Below are 13041 nucleotides of genomic sequence, written 5' to 3'. Positions count from 1 at the left end.
TTTCTGGGTGAGTGGCTAATTGAATACTGAAACCAAATCTTTACTTTTACAGTTTTACAGAACAATAAAACAGCTTCGGCATATTAAATAATGAAAAAGCTATTACATACAGGAATTTAACTGCTCACGCCGTGGAACAACTTTCAAGTAAAAATCAATCAATACTGTTAAAGATATTTACGGCTAACAGCTTCTGGATTTGCTGTGCCACACAATAAGTGGAATCTGCCTTGCAGTGCTGCATGTCTCTCTGACAATCACAAGGCAGTAGACTCTTGCAAAAATGTCGTCTAATTTTTCAGCATATGCAACAGACAGAACGCTGTGCTCAGTTCATTCATCTTCTAGAGCTACGTCGGTTGTCGAAATGCAGTTGATTACTGCTAGAGTTCTGATAATGTGCAAGTTCATCAGTCACACGAGAAAGAATCTTCTCGGAGTGTGCCAGTTTCTTAGTCAAATGGTCACTATCCATCTTCTCCTGTCAAGATCATCACAACTTTTTAACTCTGCGTACAAGAAATCAAGACAATGAAACTGGAGCATGAAAATGACTTACCTTAATTTTCGATGTTCTTTGAAGTTGGTTTTGGGTACTCTGTTTTCCCAAAAGGGTTTTCAGTTTATCATCTAGTTCTACAACTTTCTTCAGTAGATTGGTCTTGTCCATCTATTGGAAAAAAACAATTGCAGAAAACATTAACGTTAACACGACTAGTTTGACTTTCAGTAGCATACTAATGATTAGAAGAAATTTCTTAATTATCCGTAACCTTCAACATTTCATTCTGTTGAGAAAGCAACTGATCTCGCTCCTGTAGTTGCTCCAGTGTTATCTGAGCATCAAGTAATTCTGATTCTTTCTGAGTCAACTCCAATATGCAACTGCAGTCATAAGATGCATCTGAGGGTTGATTTAACAATCTACAATAACCATGGAGTCAATTACACTTTTATTTTTTATCTCGTGGGTACAGTCGTGTGCTGAATCTAGATTACTATTCCGAGCAAAGGATCATTCCGGTTTTGAACTTCTAAATCTTATAAGGTGAATTTAGCATGCTTTGATAATTTAGTCCATAACTCTGGAAAATAAGGTTAACACGCATAGTTTTGTATTTTCAGAGCGCCTAAAAAGTGACCGTGACGATATTTGTTTTTAGTATCTTATTGCCAATTTTGATATATTTATGTTTAATATCTTTACAGTTGCTTTTTATGTGCTGTGAAAATACATGAGTGATGTGATTGACTTATTTACTTTAAATTGACTGCAGTTAATGAAGGGAAGAACCGCATTAAAATGGGTTAGAAGCCGATTAAGAAAACCTAACCTCTCTTTTTCCTCCATCAGATCATTAATCTGTCTCTTCAAGTTGAGGGTTTCCTGCTCCTAAAGTCATCAAATAAATACCAATTAGAAATTCGTTTTAATCAAACAAACAACCCAGTTTTTGTGTTAATTATACCTTTGCTTTGTACTCCTCAGTGTGATTATGAGCTGCCTCCAGTAATCTTTGGACTTGGCACTGGTCAATTAAATTCTAGGATACGCAAACAAGAATGCACAAAATCAAGGAAGGAATCTACAAATATAGTACTCGAGAGTCAGTTGCGGGAAAGCTTACTGCATAATTGGTCATATCCAATTTGACCCCGAGTAAATCACGAATGACATCATGTGTCATGCTTTCTGCTGCAGCCAGTCTAGCATTTAGCATGCATACCTGATCCAGAAATAATGGAGTGAAACTTGTTTATATTGGTCAGAGAATGCATGGAATATCAAGATTTAGGAACATTCCGGCTTGAACAAATGAATGAAGCTAGTTACTGTACCAACTGAATTTGAGAATCTTGTTCATGAAAATTTTGAAATTGTCATAGTTATGCCACATTATAAATTTTAGAAGTTGAACTCTTTTAAGCCTGATATTGTGAACTTAGGATTTGATATGTTTAATTTTATCAATCATCGAACTAGGGCACATACTTCCCACCAAAACAAATTAACGTGTAAAGGCTGTGGGAATTGCCAATTAACCTCTTTTTGTCGACTAGCCAGCATTGCTTCTAGCTCTTGTACACGAACCCTTGCCACAGACAGTTCCTGATCCTTTTCTAAATTCATCTGCTGAACCAAATTTGAGATACACCGGAATGGTGAGCTTGAGCCCCTTGTCCTTATTGAGCTTTTCCCACTATTATCCGGTGGTGGCGGCGGCGCAGCTGCTGAACTAACCTCGTGCACCATGGCTTCCAAAGTCATGTACTATTCAAAGTATGCAGATGAAACTTATTAGATTGATGATTAGCACATACAAAAAATTGGTTTTACATATAAAATAATATAAATTGGGGAACCCAAAGTCTTAAAGTGAAGTTCCACCACTAGAATCTTTCATTAGTGCAAAAGATCTGCTAAACATGTAGAAAGTGGAATCTTTGACCATATTCTGAAACGAAGTACCTCTTTCAGTTTAGCGTAATTCAAAATAAATGTTTAGATGCCAAAATTATGTGATATAATAGACAATGGTCAAAACACGTTTCAGTTAAACATTTTCCTTCTCATCATTAAACCTTCCCAATCAAATGGTGTTCATGAAGCAGTGCCAAAAGGCACAAATCAAAGTACTCACAGTGTGGACTCCTATCATAGTTTTAATATCATAGGTCAACATAAGTAACATGGCCAATTTGATGGAAAAGTACCTTCTTTTGGTACTGTGATGCTTGGGCTTCAGAATGCAAAACAAGTTCAGAAATGTACTCTTTCCATTGCTTGATCTGAAAAAAAAAAGGACAAATTTGCATTATTGGTAACTTTGTCTGTACTCTGTAGATGATACAGAAGCTATACAAGCCAATAAATAATATAGTGGAAGACTATCAATCAGCAGCCGGTCAAGACCACACCTCTTCATCCTTTTGTGCAACGTCCCTCTCAAGAAGTCTTATCTGATTATGAGCCTCATGAAGTTCCAATAATCTATGCTGAAATTGCCTGCACCAAAACATTTTCAAAATCCTAGGATAGGCGGCCAAGAAACCATAGTTTTTCATGATAAAAAGAAAGCATAATTTCAAACCTGGATACAGGATCTTCACTCTGTGCAGCAGTTGCATTTACGGAATTTATAATGTCGGTGAAGTTTCCTGCTGTCAACAATCTGTCTCTCAAAGCTTGGAGTTCCAGTTCTAATGACTCTCTAACTAATTTATGTCTTTCTACCTCCTCATCCATTTCATACACCTGAGAGCAAGAGAAACATAGCATTTTAGTATCCATAAAGCCAAATGCATACTAAGATTAGACAAGGTAGTTTAATGTATGCTGTATTAAACATTTGTTTTCGGTGAAACACGCCGATGAAGTTATGAACAAAATAAGCCTCACCTTTTTCTCCAAAACGTTAATGGTAGAATCAAGCTCCTCAACGGAATGTTCTAAAATTTTGACCTCTTCTTCCTTTTGTTCAGCGTATAATTTACTTGCCTCCGACTCCTACAAAAACGTAATTTCACATCAATATTTATCGATCTGTGCCAACAAAGAACAAATTGTTAGGTACATACATGTCGAGATTCAACAGAGATAGCTTCACGTTCATCGGCTAATGCATATGCCACCTCGAGCTGATCATTCAAGGAGCAAATTTCTTCACGGAGTTGATCTCTCTCATCAGCAGCCTTTCTTAAGTCTTCCTCCAAGCCTTCAACTGAAGAACTTATTTCTTTCTCAACAGCTGAAGTTAAGTGGATGATTTCCTTTTCTAGGCCTCTGACTACCTCCTTCTGTTCTTTCATCTGTTCTTCAGCTTCAGATTTTTTCAGATATAGATCTTTTAGCTGCATTTTTAACTCTGTATTTTCCTTTGACAATGTATCTATTTTTTCCTTCGCATTGCAAAGATCAGAATTTGATATGGACAAAGCATTTTTAGAATCCGCCAGATAGCCTTCAAACTTTTTATACTGAACCAATAGGTTATCAAACTGACTTGTTTTCATCTCAAGCTCATACCGAACTTCATTCAAAGCTAAAATTAGCTTCTGAGTTTCATCTTTTATATCTTTTCTCTTTGAGACAGCTTCTTGCAGAAAACTAAATTCCAAATGCAAACCCTTCAACAAAACTTCTTTCCTTTGCAGTTCTTTTTCCAGTGACAAATTCTTATACGTCATAGTTTCATTCAATATACCCAATTGTTCTCCTCCTGCCACCTTGTTATGAGAAATAACAGTATCATCTTGACTATTGTTGTAAACTGTTTGTGAAGAATTAGTTACCATATGGCATTCTTCTTGTTCAGATGGGTGAATTTCAGATTGTACACTAAAGTTTCGAATTCTGTGGATAGTTGCTTCTACAACACATTGATGCATTACAAAGTGAGCAAATTCCTTCTCCATTATCTCAGAGAAAATATCTTCCAGTGATGATCTTGAGTTGCAAATGAAATGAAGCATCTCGTTTCCCATGTGTAACACATCTGAAAATAAGAACTTGCAACTGTCATTCACTACTCTTTGCATCTGCAGAAAACATCCTTCAAACAAAGATATAGACTCTCTTAGTTCTACCAGACCATTACAAATTTCATCCAGTTTTAATTTGTTTTCTTCGTCTTTCAAATTTATTGAAGCCTTAAGCTGCTCATTTTCTTCAACTAATTGTGACCTCTCCACCATCAGTTTCTCACTTGCTTGCTTCCACTTTTCATTCAATTCTTTTGCATTTTCATTTGCTTTTAGTAATGCATTCAACATATGATCAGCTTCCATCATTGTTTCACGAGCTTCCTCAAATTTGCAGATGAAAGTGCTAGCATGAACATGATTAACCTTATCATCAGAAGCTACCTACACATTTGAAAAGATCACGTTTGATTTAAGGTTAGTGATTTTGCTAGTCTTTGAAAGTTAACCAAAGCATAGAACCAAAGCATAGAACTTATGGCTTATGCATTTTGATGTTTAGTTTGAACAAAATCCACAAATAGTATGTCCAAAAATAATTATTCAAATTCAATGTCTACCTCACTATTATTAGGAGCCAGAACTTCTTCAATTTCCATCCTCGACCCAAAACTATTATTCGTCCCTGCCACATAACAATAGATTCAGATTTACCTTAACCGAACAGTTTTTTAGTATTAACAGACCAATTACCGCAATTCAACAAAATTTACCTCCTGGACAGGAACTATCTACAATTTTCTTCTCATCAAGAATTGTGGTTAAGTGAGCATACAGGCTGTTAAAAGCAGTAATTGCCAACTTCACCTCCTTTCTTATGCACGATGTCATTGCTTCATTGTGATGCGAATTTTCCAATGTCTTCTTCAAATCTTCGGTGCCGTTTTCAGCTGATAAGTCCATCTGAAATGTTAGGTCGACAATCTCTTCAGGTATCTTTCCAGAAAACATAGAGTGACAAGTATGTCCATCCAATTGGTTTGGAGAAACAACAATTTCATTTGAAAAGTCATTATCTGATGCTGAATAACTTGACAGAGAATAATCAGAACTCCAATTGTCAGCTTCTACTAGATAATCATTTTTGCTAATAGAATCTTCAATGATTTTAAGCTTGTCAATCCCTTTAGCAAGCTCATCTCTTACTGCATGCAGTGTGTGCTGGTTCTCCAAAGGTTGAAACATAAGTGATTTTGATGCTTGCAATCGGATTGCAGAAGACTGAAAACCCGTTTTATTCTCTTTTAATTCCATGAATTTACTCCTCATCTCTTGAATTTCTTTCACCAAGTCTTGAATGTAGTTCATGTATGTTGTAGAAGCTTCAAAGGTATCTCTTCGGATGGATGCTAAATGCATCTCGACATCCATATATAATGCATCAACAGCATTTCCAGACTCTATAATTAAACTTCCTGAGCTAATTTGAGCATCAATATCTTCTATAGCAGGATAAACCCATTTTGAGATGTGAATGCCTCTTCCGATGTCATTACCGAGAGATTCCTTGTGATAGTCAGATAGCCATTTCATCACTAGAAATGCAGCACCGGCACGTTTTTCTGCTTCCAAAATGTGATCCTCCTTGCACTTAAGTTGGCTCTCTAGCAGCTTTATCATGTCGATCTTCTCATTCAACAGCATCCGTAAGTTGATCGACTCCTCTATGCTTTCATCACAATCTGATTGTGGAAATTCATTCAAAGCTAGAGTTGCTTCCTTCAAAGATCTTATTTTTAGCTCCATTTCTATCACCAACTTCTGAGTATCTTCCAAACTTTTCTCTAGCTGTAAAATCGCTTCTTCCTTATTAATGCAAGCTCGGGTAGCCCTCTCAACCTGTTCTCTAATCCAAACATTTGCTTGAGGAAATGAACATATGATACTTTCAATTTGACCTGAGGCATCTTCAAGCGATTTTGAACCTTCCAAAAGGAAGCTTGTTAGTTCAAAAGTTGCGTTTTCCCACTCTCCACATAGCACGGTTATTTCTTCCTCTCTATCATGTATGTTTTTCTTTAGTTTCATGTTTTCTCGAGCCATGCAACATAATTTCTCATTAAGTTCTATTTGAAGAGCAGTAACCTTTTCCTGTAAATGAATAATCGTTTTTGTAGTCTCTGCCTCAACCTGTTCACATATTATTTCAACTTGATGCTGGTGAGATAATTGTGATGTTTGATCCTCTTGATATTTGAAGTTAAGTAACTTGGCCTGCTCAAGGTCTTTAGTTAGTTTTTCCAGCTTAGCTTGCAAGGCAGTCATTTCTTCATTGCCCTCCATCGCTATAACTTTGCTCTGTTTTTCTAAACTCTGTAGACGATCACTTCCAACTTCAAACATAGAGTTCCTTATTGCCTGACCGGTCAATGCCATCTCATCTCCATAGTCACATTCAGTGGATACAGTTTCGACCTACAAAAAGATAACCAATATGAAGCAACCATGAAAGTAAAGGAGAAGTCGATACTCATTGTATGTTGTCTTTCACAGTTTGACTACCCAATCTTCAGTAAAATCATATACGACGGAAAACAACAACTGGCATAAAAATTGCAATGGAATGACCTGAAAAAATGAAACCTCACCATTGAGTATCTATCTGAAAGTCTAATTTCAACGGAATCCTTCCAAAAAGAATCTGTTAACTGCAAGGATATTAAATGCTTTAAGTGCTGAGGGGATCTCATCAACTAGTCCAAATAATTTATTAAAGATCCTTACAGCATCAAAAGCAGCATGAGTACAGCTAGAGTGTTTTCGTAATTCTGCTTTTAACTCTTCTACTTCTCTGCAGGCAAGAAACATTAGTGACATTTGAATAGAAAATGTATACAGTGTTTAGTTTAGATTGTTGTAGCACCAAAAACAAAGGAAATTTGGTTGACTATTAGAACTATATAATGCAAAAACAAAACGATAAACAGAATTATCACAATGGTACACCGAGATGATCACGATATATAAAGGCTGCAATTTGACTGACATACCAACAGCTCCTTCATCTAAAGATGTACAAGAAAATTAATAACTTAACAAGCATCCTACTCGGGCAGTTTGCAGGTTTTCTTTGTGTAAGATGAAAATATTTTTGAATTAAATTATCTTAAATAAAATTGAGAAGGCATAAAATATGCATAGCAGGGAACTCCTTGGGTCTCTTCAGAAGGTAAATGGGTGAATAGAAAGTTTACAGTCACTAAGACCAAAACATTGCAACAACAAGCAAGTAGATTAACATTAATACCTCATCAATTGGGAGTTTATGTTCCTGCACTCCTCCAACTCTTCTAGAATACCACCATCCTGCTCTCAGTGTGAGTACATTAAAATCAGAAAAGTGAGACTTAACAAAGTAAGAGCTTCAAAAGATTCTCAAAATTGCATTTATACATGATTCTCAAAAGTGGAGGAGGATTCTATCTTTCTTTCAAGCGTGTCCAAAAGCTGCAAACCAAAGATTTCAAAAATTGGAGGCTTTCCTTGGAGGTAGTTAAGAAAGGGGAAGAAAATACTCCAAGTACCTGCTCTCGTAACTCGGAGGTTTCGGCCAATAGTGTTTCTCGTTCTCCTTGCTCATAAAAATTCTGGAACCTGAATTAAATAAAATATGAATCAAATTGTAGATATCCAAAAAGGGAACGAAGATAATTCATTTACACAATCAACACATCATCTATAGGATTTACACTTGAAGCTTTTCATGAAGTCTTAAATTGTCCAAAGCAAAACATTTCATTTGTGGAATTTTGTCAACTCTTGCTTGAAGCAACTGATTCTCTTCCTTTAAAGCTTTATTTTCTTCCATAAGAAAGTGATCAGAAGGCAATGAACCATCTACTAAATATTCTAGATGCTTATTTTTTGCCTCTTGAAGTTCTAGCATCGTTCTAGCAAGCTCCAGCTCTTCCTCTCTTTGGCAAGCCTGCAAGTGATGATTCAACTCTATAATAACTCATTGCATGCAACTATTTTTGGCTTATAATCCTACAGAGATGCAAGGTACTCGATAAATAGATCACCTAAAATACACCAAAATTACAAGTAATAAGCACACATACAAATTGATTTACAAGCTCAATTTTGGCCTCAAACTTCAAGAGTTCCTTTTCTGCCATCTTTTCTCTCCTAAGTGCTCCAACTAAAGTAGCTTCCATAGATTTCACCTGACAAATAGATATTAGAACTCCTAGACCTGAAATTACCCTGTAGAGATACTTGGAACAGTTAAAGTCTTTCAAATAATTAATGTGAATTTGAAGGAGTTACCTTCTCATGTGCAATACTAATTAAATTTTGATTATCTGCTTCTCCTTTTTCTTTCAAGGAATTGATTATATGGGGGTTGCTAGCCAAACTGGATTCTTCAAAATTTGGCACACAGCTAGGAGCACTCACCGAGAAATTAAAGTGGCGCGTGAGAAAGGATAATTGGTCCTGTAAAGAAAATGTGTCAATACTAATAGCAAACACATTTTGTATCAACAGGTTAGCAGTACCTTTAATTGTTGAATTTGTCGCTGAAGAGTACCAACATCCCCTGAAGCATCTTCATTCACTTTAGCCTATGTGATGAATAGAGAGAAAAAATTAAATGTCTGTTATATCTCATGAGAATTGAAACATAAACTAGGTTCAAGGTTAGGTACATTGTTTTGGATGAGTTTCGCACGTTGGGCAAATTTCAGAGTGCTTAGTGTTTCATTTGCAGAGCTGCAAGGACAGGAGCAATTCCACAATAAAAATATTACAACAGAAAGTTAACAAGGTTTCATGAAACGAAAATATAAAGTTAGCACTGACCACATAGATGGACTGATATTTGCTATGATTGTTGTTTTTGAGTTTCCACCCAAGGAATCCTACATACAAATACATTAATCACAAATCTTCATAGAGAAACATCAAAATTACATACATGTGGAAAGTTATAAAAGGACTATCTATAAATTACCTGAAGTAGAAATGTAAGCCGAGAATCTCTGTAGGGAACATGCCTATGTTTTCCTTGTGCTAAATCAACCAAAGACATCATCACCAATCTAAAGGAGAAAGCTAAAGTTAATGAAAAGTGTATCTTCTATATAATCACATGACATATGAAAAGAGAGAAAACTAAATAGCTAGGAGATGTTTATGAAACCTATCATGTTACTCAATGATGATGAGATCAGTAGGCCTTGTAGGTCAATTCTCAAGATATATCTTCACCGTCTTTTTGTTGTAATTCAAGACAGTACTATTTTCTCAACCAATTGTTAATACAATATCATTGATAACGGAAAGATATAAAAACTGAAAATTAGGAAAAAAATACTTTTGCAAACTTTAACCAGAGCTAAGCTAATGATGATAGATTCATTTACTCGTTCAAAGTTGAAGTCTGTAAAGTAGTTTGGACGAAAGTTTCACATGGTGCATCACTTAAATGTTCCTAAGTCATTTGTAGATTTATTATATCCATTTTCAGCATTACATGATAATGAATTTTAAATTTGTCTGCAAAAATTAAAAGAACTATCTGAGAAATAGTTAAATCATATTCTTACCCTAGAGTTGATAAAGATTTATTTATATTTGCTGCTTCTTTTAAACGATCTCCTTCAGCACCAGAGCTTTTTTGCCTGATTGGTTAGAAACTTAGTAAAGCACTCGAAATATAAAATGTGAATTGGTTAGAGTTAATAGAATTAACATACCTTTCAGAGCCAGCCAAATCTACTAAATTTAACCTTGCAAACCTAAAGTGGGTTGTGGAACCTTTCTCCCACCAGCTTTCGATGATACAAGTGAATACACTGTGTGAACGGCTGCTCTCACTATTCATGTTGGTTGCTGCCATTTTTCTATTTGCAGCACCCTGTATATGGAAAAAGAAGAATTAATAGTTAGTTTACATGTTCCATACTAAAGGACCATGCATAAATATTGCATACCTGTAATAGAAGCTTGGTGACATCATTAACAGTCTCCACATGATACTCTGTAAGATTTTCAACATATACGCCTTTCTTTGAATCTTCTCTAAGCTACAATATATTTTTTAAAAATTACAATTTATTAAGACATAGCAAATGCAGAACATGAATCAAACCTGAAGAATAATAATACTTGTAAATTGGTCGATGAAGGCTCCATCAAATCTGTTATTTGCTCATTGTAAATTTCCAAAAAAGAACATTTGCAGTTGAACCTCAGTTTCTCATTCCTCCTACTCACTTCTTCCTACAAATATACGTCTTAATAAAATTAAACTTTTACCCAGCTGACGCAAAAAATTAAAGACAAGTGCATAAAAACTAATGGCAGTAGTACAGACTTAAAAATAAGCATATACCAACAAAAATTACCATTCTGATCCTTGAAAATAAATACTCAAATATGCGAGGAGTTATCCCACAATCTTCATTGATATTGTCTTCTAGCTGATTTATCTCACCCATCATAGTATGTGTTTTGCCACTACCGGTCTGCAAAACAGTGTTTTGAAGATCACAATCTGTCCAAATTCCATCTTACACTAAATGTAAACAATCAGCACAATCCTTACCTGCCCATAAGCAAACATACAACTATTGTACCCAGACATACAGTTTTCCACCATGGGTAGTCCAACAACCCTGAATAGCTTTTCCTATATCAAAATCAAATTACCAAATGAGAAACCTATCATTGCATAAGCAACGTAAGCTTTAGAATCAACAATTAGCCAAGAAAGTATCATATTTATGTTCAGCTTGATAAATGGATATCTACAGTGGATACTAAAAAGTAATCCATAATACAAAAATGTAACCCGATAATCTATATTATGCATTATTGACCAGGTTTTAACAGTAAGGGTCACTTATATGGCACCTGTGATATGGTTTCGCAGGCTATGTGATCAAATGTGAATCTGGTCTCAGGATGACCAAACCATACTAGTGTTTGTGAGCTCTCCTGCTTCAAACAGCGACCATAACCATGCGAAACTTTCTCCATGTTGCTAAGCGGCCGAATTCTTATCAAAACCTGATCAAGCCAGCTCAAAATTAATGATGTACAAGGAAAATCAAATTCAACATTTCCAATTACTTAAAACTAAAACACAAAAACCTACTTGTACATTGTGATCCGCCCAAAACGAAGGATTTTCATCAAGCTCGAAATGCGGAACTTGTACTGAATAATCAGAGTTTTCCATGGAATTCCCACTCGAAAACCTGTTATTAATAATCGAGTACAAATCTCTCCCCTTAGTTCTACCATAAGTCCCCATAGTTCCTCCTCCACCTAGAGAAACTCTGGAGCTACATTTTGCTGGCGTACTTTGCACGGAGTTCGCCTCTGAACTCACTCTCCCTTGACGAATTGACGAAACCCTAAGTGCCGGTGTCCCATAGTCACTTCCAAATCTATCCACAGCCTCGAATTTCTTACTTGAAAATCTACCAAGTCGAGCTGTGTCGGATTCAGTGTAGTACTGAGATGGATCAGTAATTGCGTTTAGTGGCGTTCTTGGAGGTGGAAAATTATGAGCTACTGCTACTGACGACGATGATTGTTCAAATTCATTCTCGTTTGCTTCTTCCGGTGAGTGATTTGGTTTAATTCGATAGCTTGTTGACATGCTGAGTGAAGCTGTCTATACAAATTTAGAGTTTCGAATTCATTGATTGGAAATTGTGAAATTAGGGTTTGTTTATGGTGACTGAAGTTTGTGATGATGAGATTGTGAATTGAAAATTTGAAAAGCAAAAGGAATGAATTGAAAGCTGATGCAATGGAATGGTGGTGATAGAGATGCTAGCAGAAAATGAATTGAAAATTTGAAATTAGACCGCCTTTTTCAGTTTGGACTTTATTGTTTTTGCACAAATGGCCCACAATTTCTTTGCAATGTTTTAATTGTTCTAATAGATTTAAAATTTTCAGCTTTTTCCTATTCCTATATCTTAACTGCCACATTATGGTATTCAACTATTCATTTAAAAGAAAGGCTTAATCACCGAAAAGATCTCCACTTTTTAGCCCCTTTTCAAATGCATCCCGACGTTGCAATTTTATCAGTTGTACCCTAATTTGCACATTTGGTTTTCAATTCCATCCTCAAGTACTAAATTGATCTCTTCTCTATTTGAAAAAAGTTAAAATAAGTCATCCATTTTTAACTTTTTGTGTGGAAAAAAGTTCAAACGAGTACTTTATAAGGGTTTTTATAAAAAAAATCGAGTGAAAAAAAGTCTAATTTGATTTTGAGGGTGGAATTGAAACGCAAAGGTGCGAATTAAGGTGTAGCTGACAAAATCGTAACGTCAGGATGCAACTGAAAAGGGGCTAAAAGGTTGGGGTTTTTTTGTTGATTAAGCTTTAAAAAAAATAGAACACCTTTCAAAAAAATAGAACAAAGAATCGATATGCCTCTCAAACTTGAATTTTGAGGTCAAATAAGTATATTTTAATTTTTTTGGATTAATTAGATCCTCAAACTTCTATTTTGAGTCAAATATATCACTTTAGTCAACTATTTTCTCAAATTTGTGTCTCGGGGTCAAACACATCAGCGTTTGAGGTATA

At 35.5% G+C, this 13041-nt stretch overlaps 1 protein-coding gene across 3 annotated transcripts; it reads right to left on the bottom strand.

Moving 5' to 3' along the window:
• Positions 1–19: 19 nt before the first annotated feature.
• On the bottom strand, positions 20–12324 carry LOC126667467 (kinesin-like protein KIN-12C). Of its 3 annotated transcripts, none has more exons than XM_050360446.2 (34): positions 11585–12324; positions 11341–11496; positions 11033–11116; positions 10833–10952; positions 10594–10707; positions 10419–10511; positions 10182–10342; positions 10032–10106; positions 9437–9524; positions 9286–9344; positions 9132–9195; positions 8982–9047; positions 8752–8919; positions 8544–8648; positions 8172–8407; positions 8007–8076; positions 7876–7929; positions 7730–7788; positions 7207–7273; positions 7071–7130; positions 5196–6897; positions 5043–5107; positions 3580–4866; positions 3401–3508; positions 3093–3256; positions 2920–3007; positions 2716–2790; positions 2045–2272; positions 1629–1727; positions 1470–1544; positions 1335–1393; positions 774–924; positions 560–670; positions 20–481 (listed from the first exon to the last, which is right to left on the bottom strand). In XM_050360446.2, exons 1-34 carry the CDS (start codon positions 12092–12094, stop codon positions 338–340), a joined length of 6765 nt encoding a protein of 2254 aa, XP_050216403.1. In that variant the 5' UTR covers positions 12095–12324; the 3' UTR covers positions 20–337. The 3 variants fall into 3 exon arrangements, with proteins under 3 accessions (XP_050216403.1, XP_050216404.1, XP_050216405.1); XM_050360447.2 differs by having other exon boundaries at positions 774–885; positions 11585–12323; XM_050360448.2 differs by lacking the exon at positions 7876–7929.
• Between the last annotated feature and the right edge of the window lie 717 nt (positions 12325–13041).

The sequence above is a fragment of the Mercurialis annua genome, linkage group LG2, assembly GCF_937616625.2.
Source record: "Mercurialis annua linkage group LG2, ddMerAnnu1.2, whole genome shotgun sequence".
NCBI classification, from domain to species: Eukaryota; Viridiplantae; Streptophyta; class Magnoliopsida; order Malpighiales; family Euphorbiaceae; genus Mercurialis; species Mercurialis annua.
The sequence above is the reverse complement of the archived record's forward strand: the minus strand, read 5'-3'. Positions and strand labels throughout refer to the sequence as shown.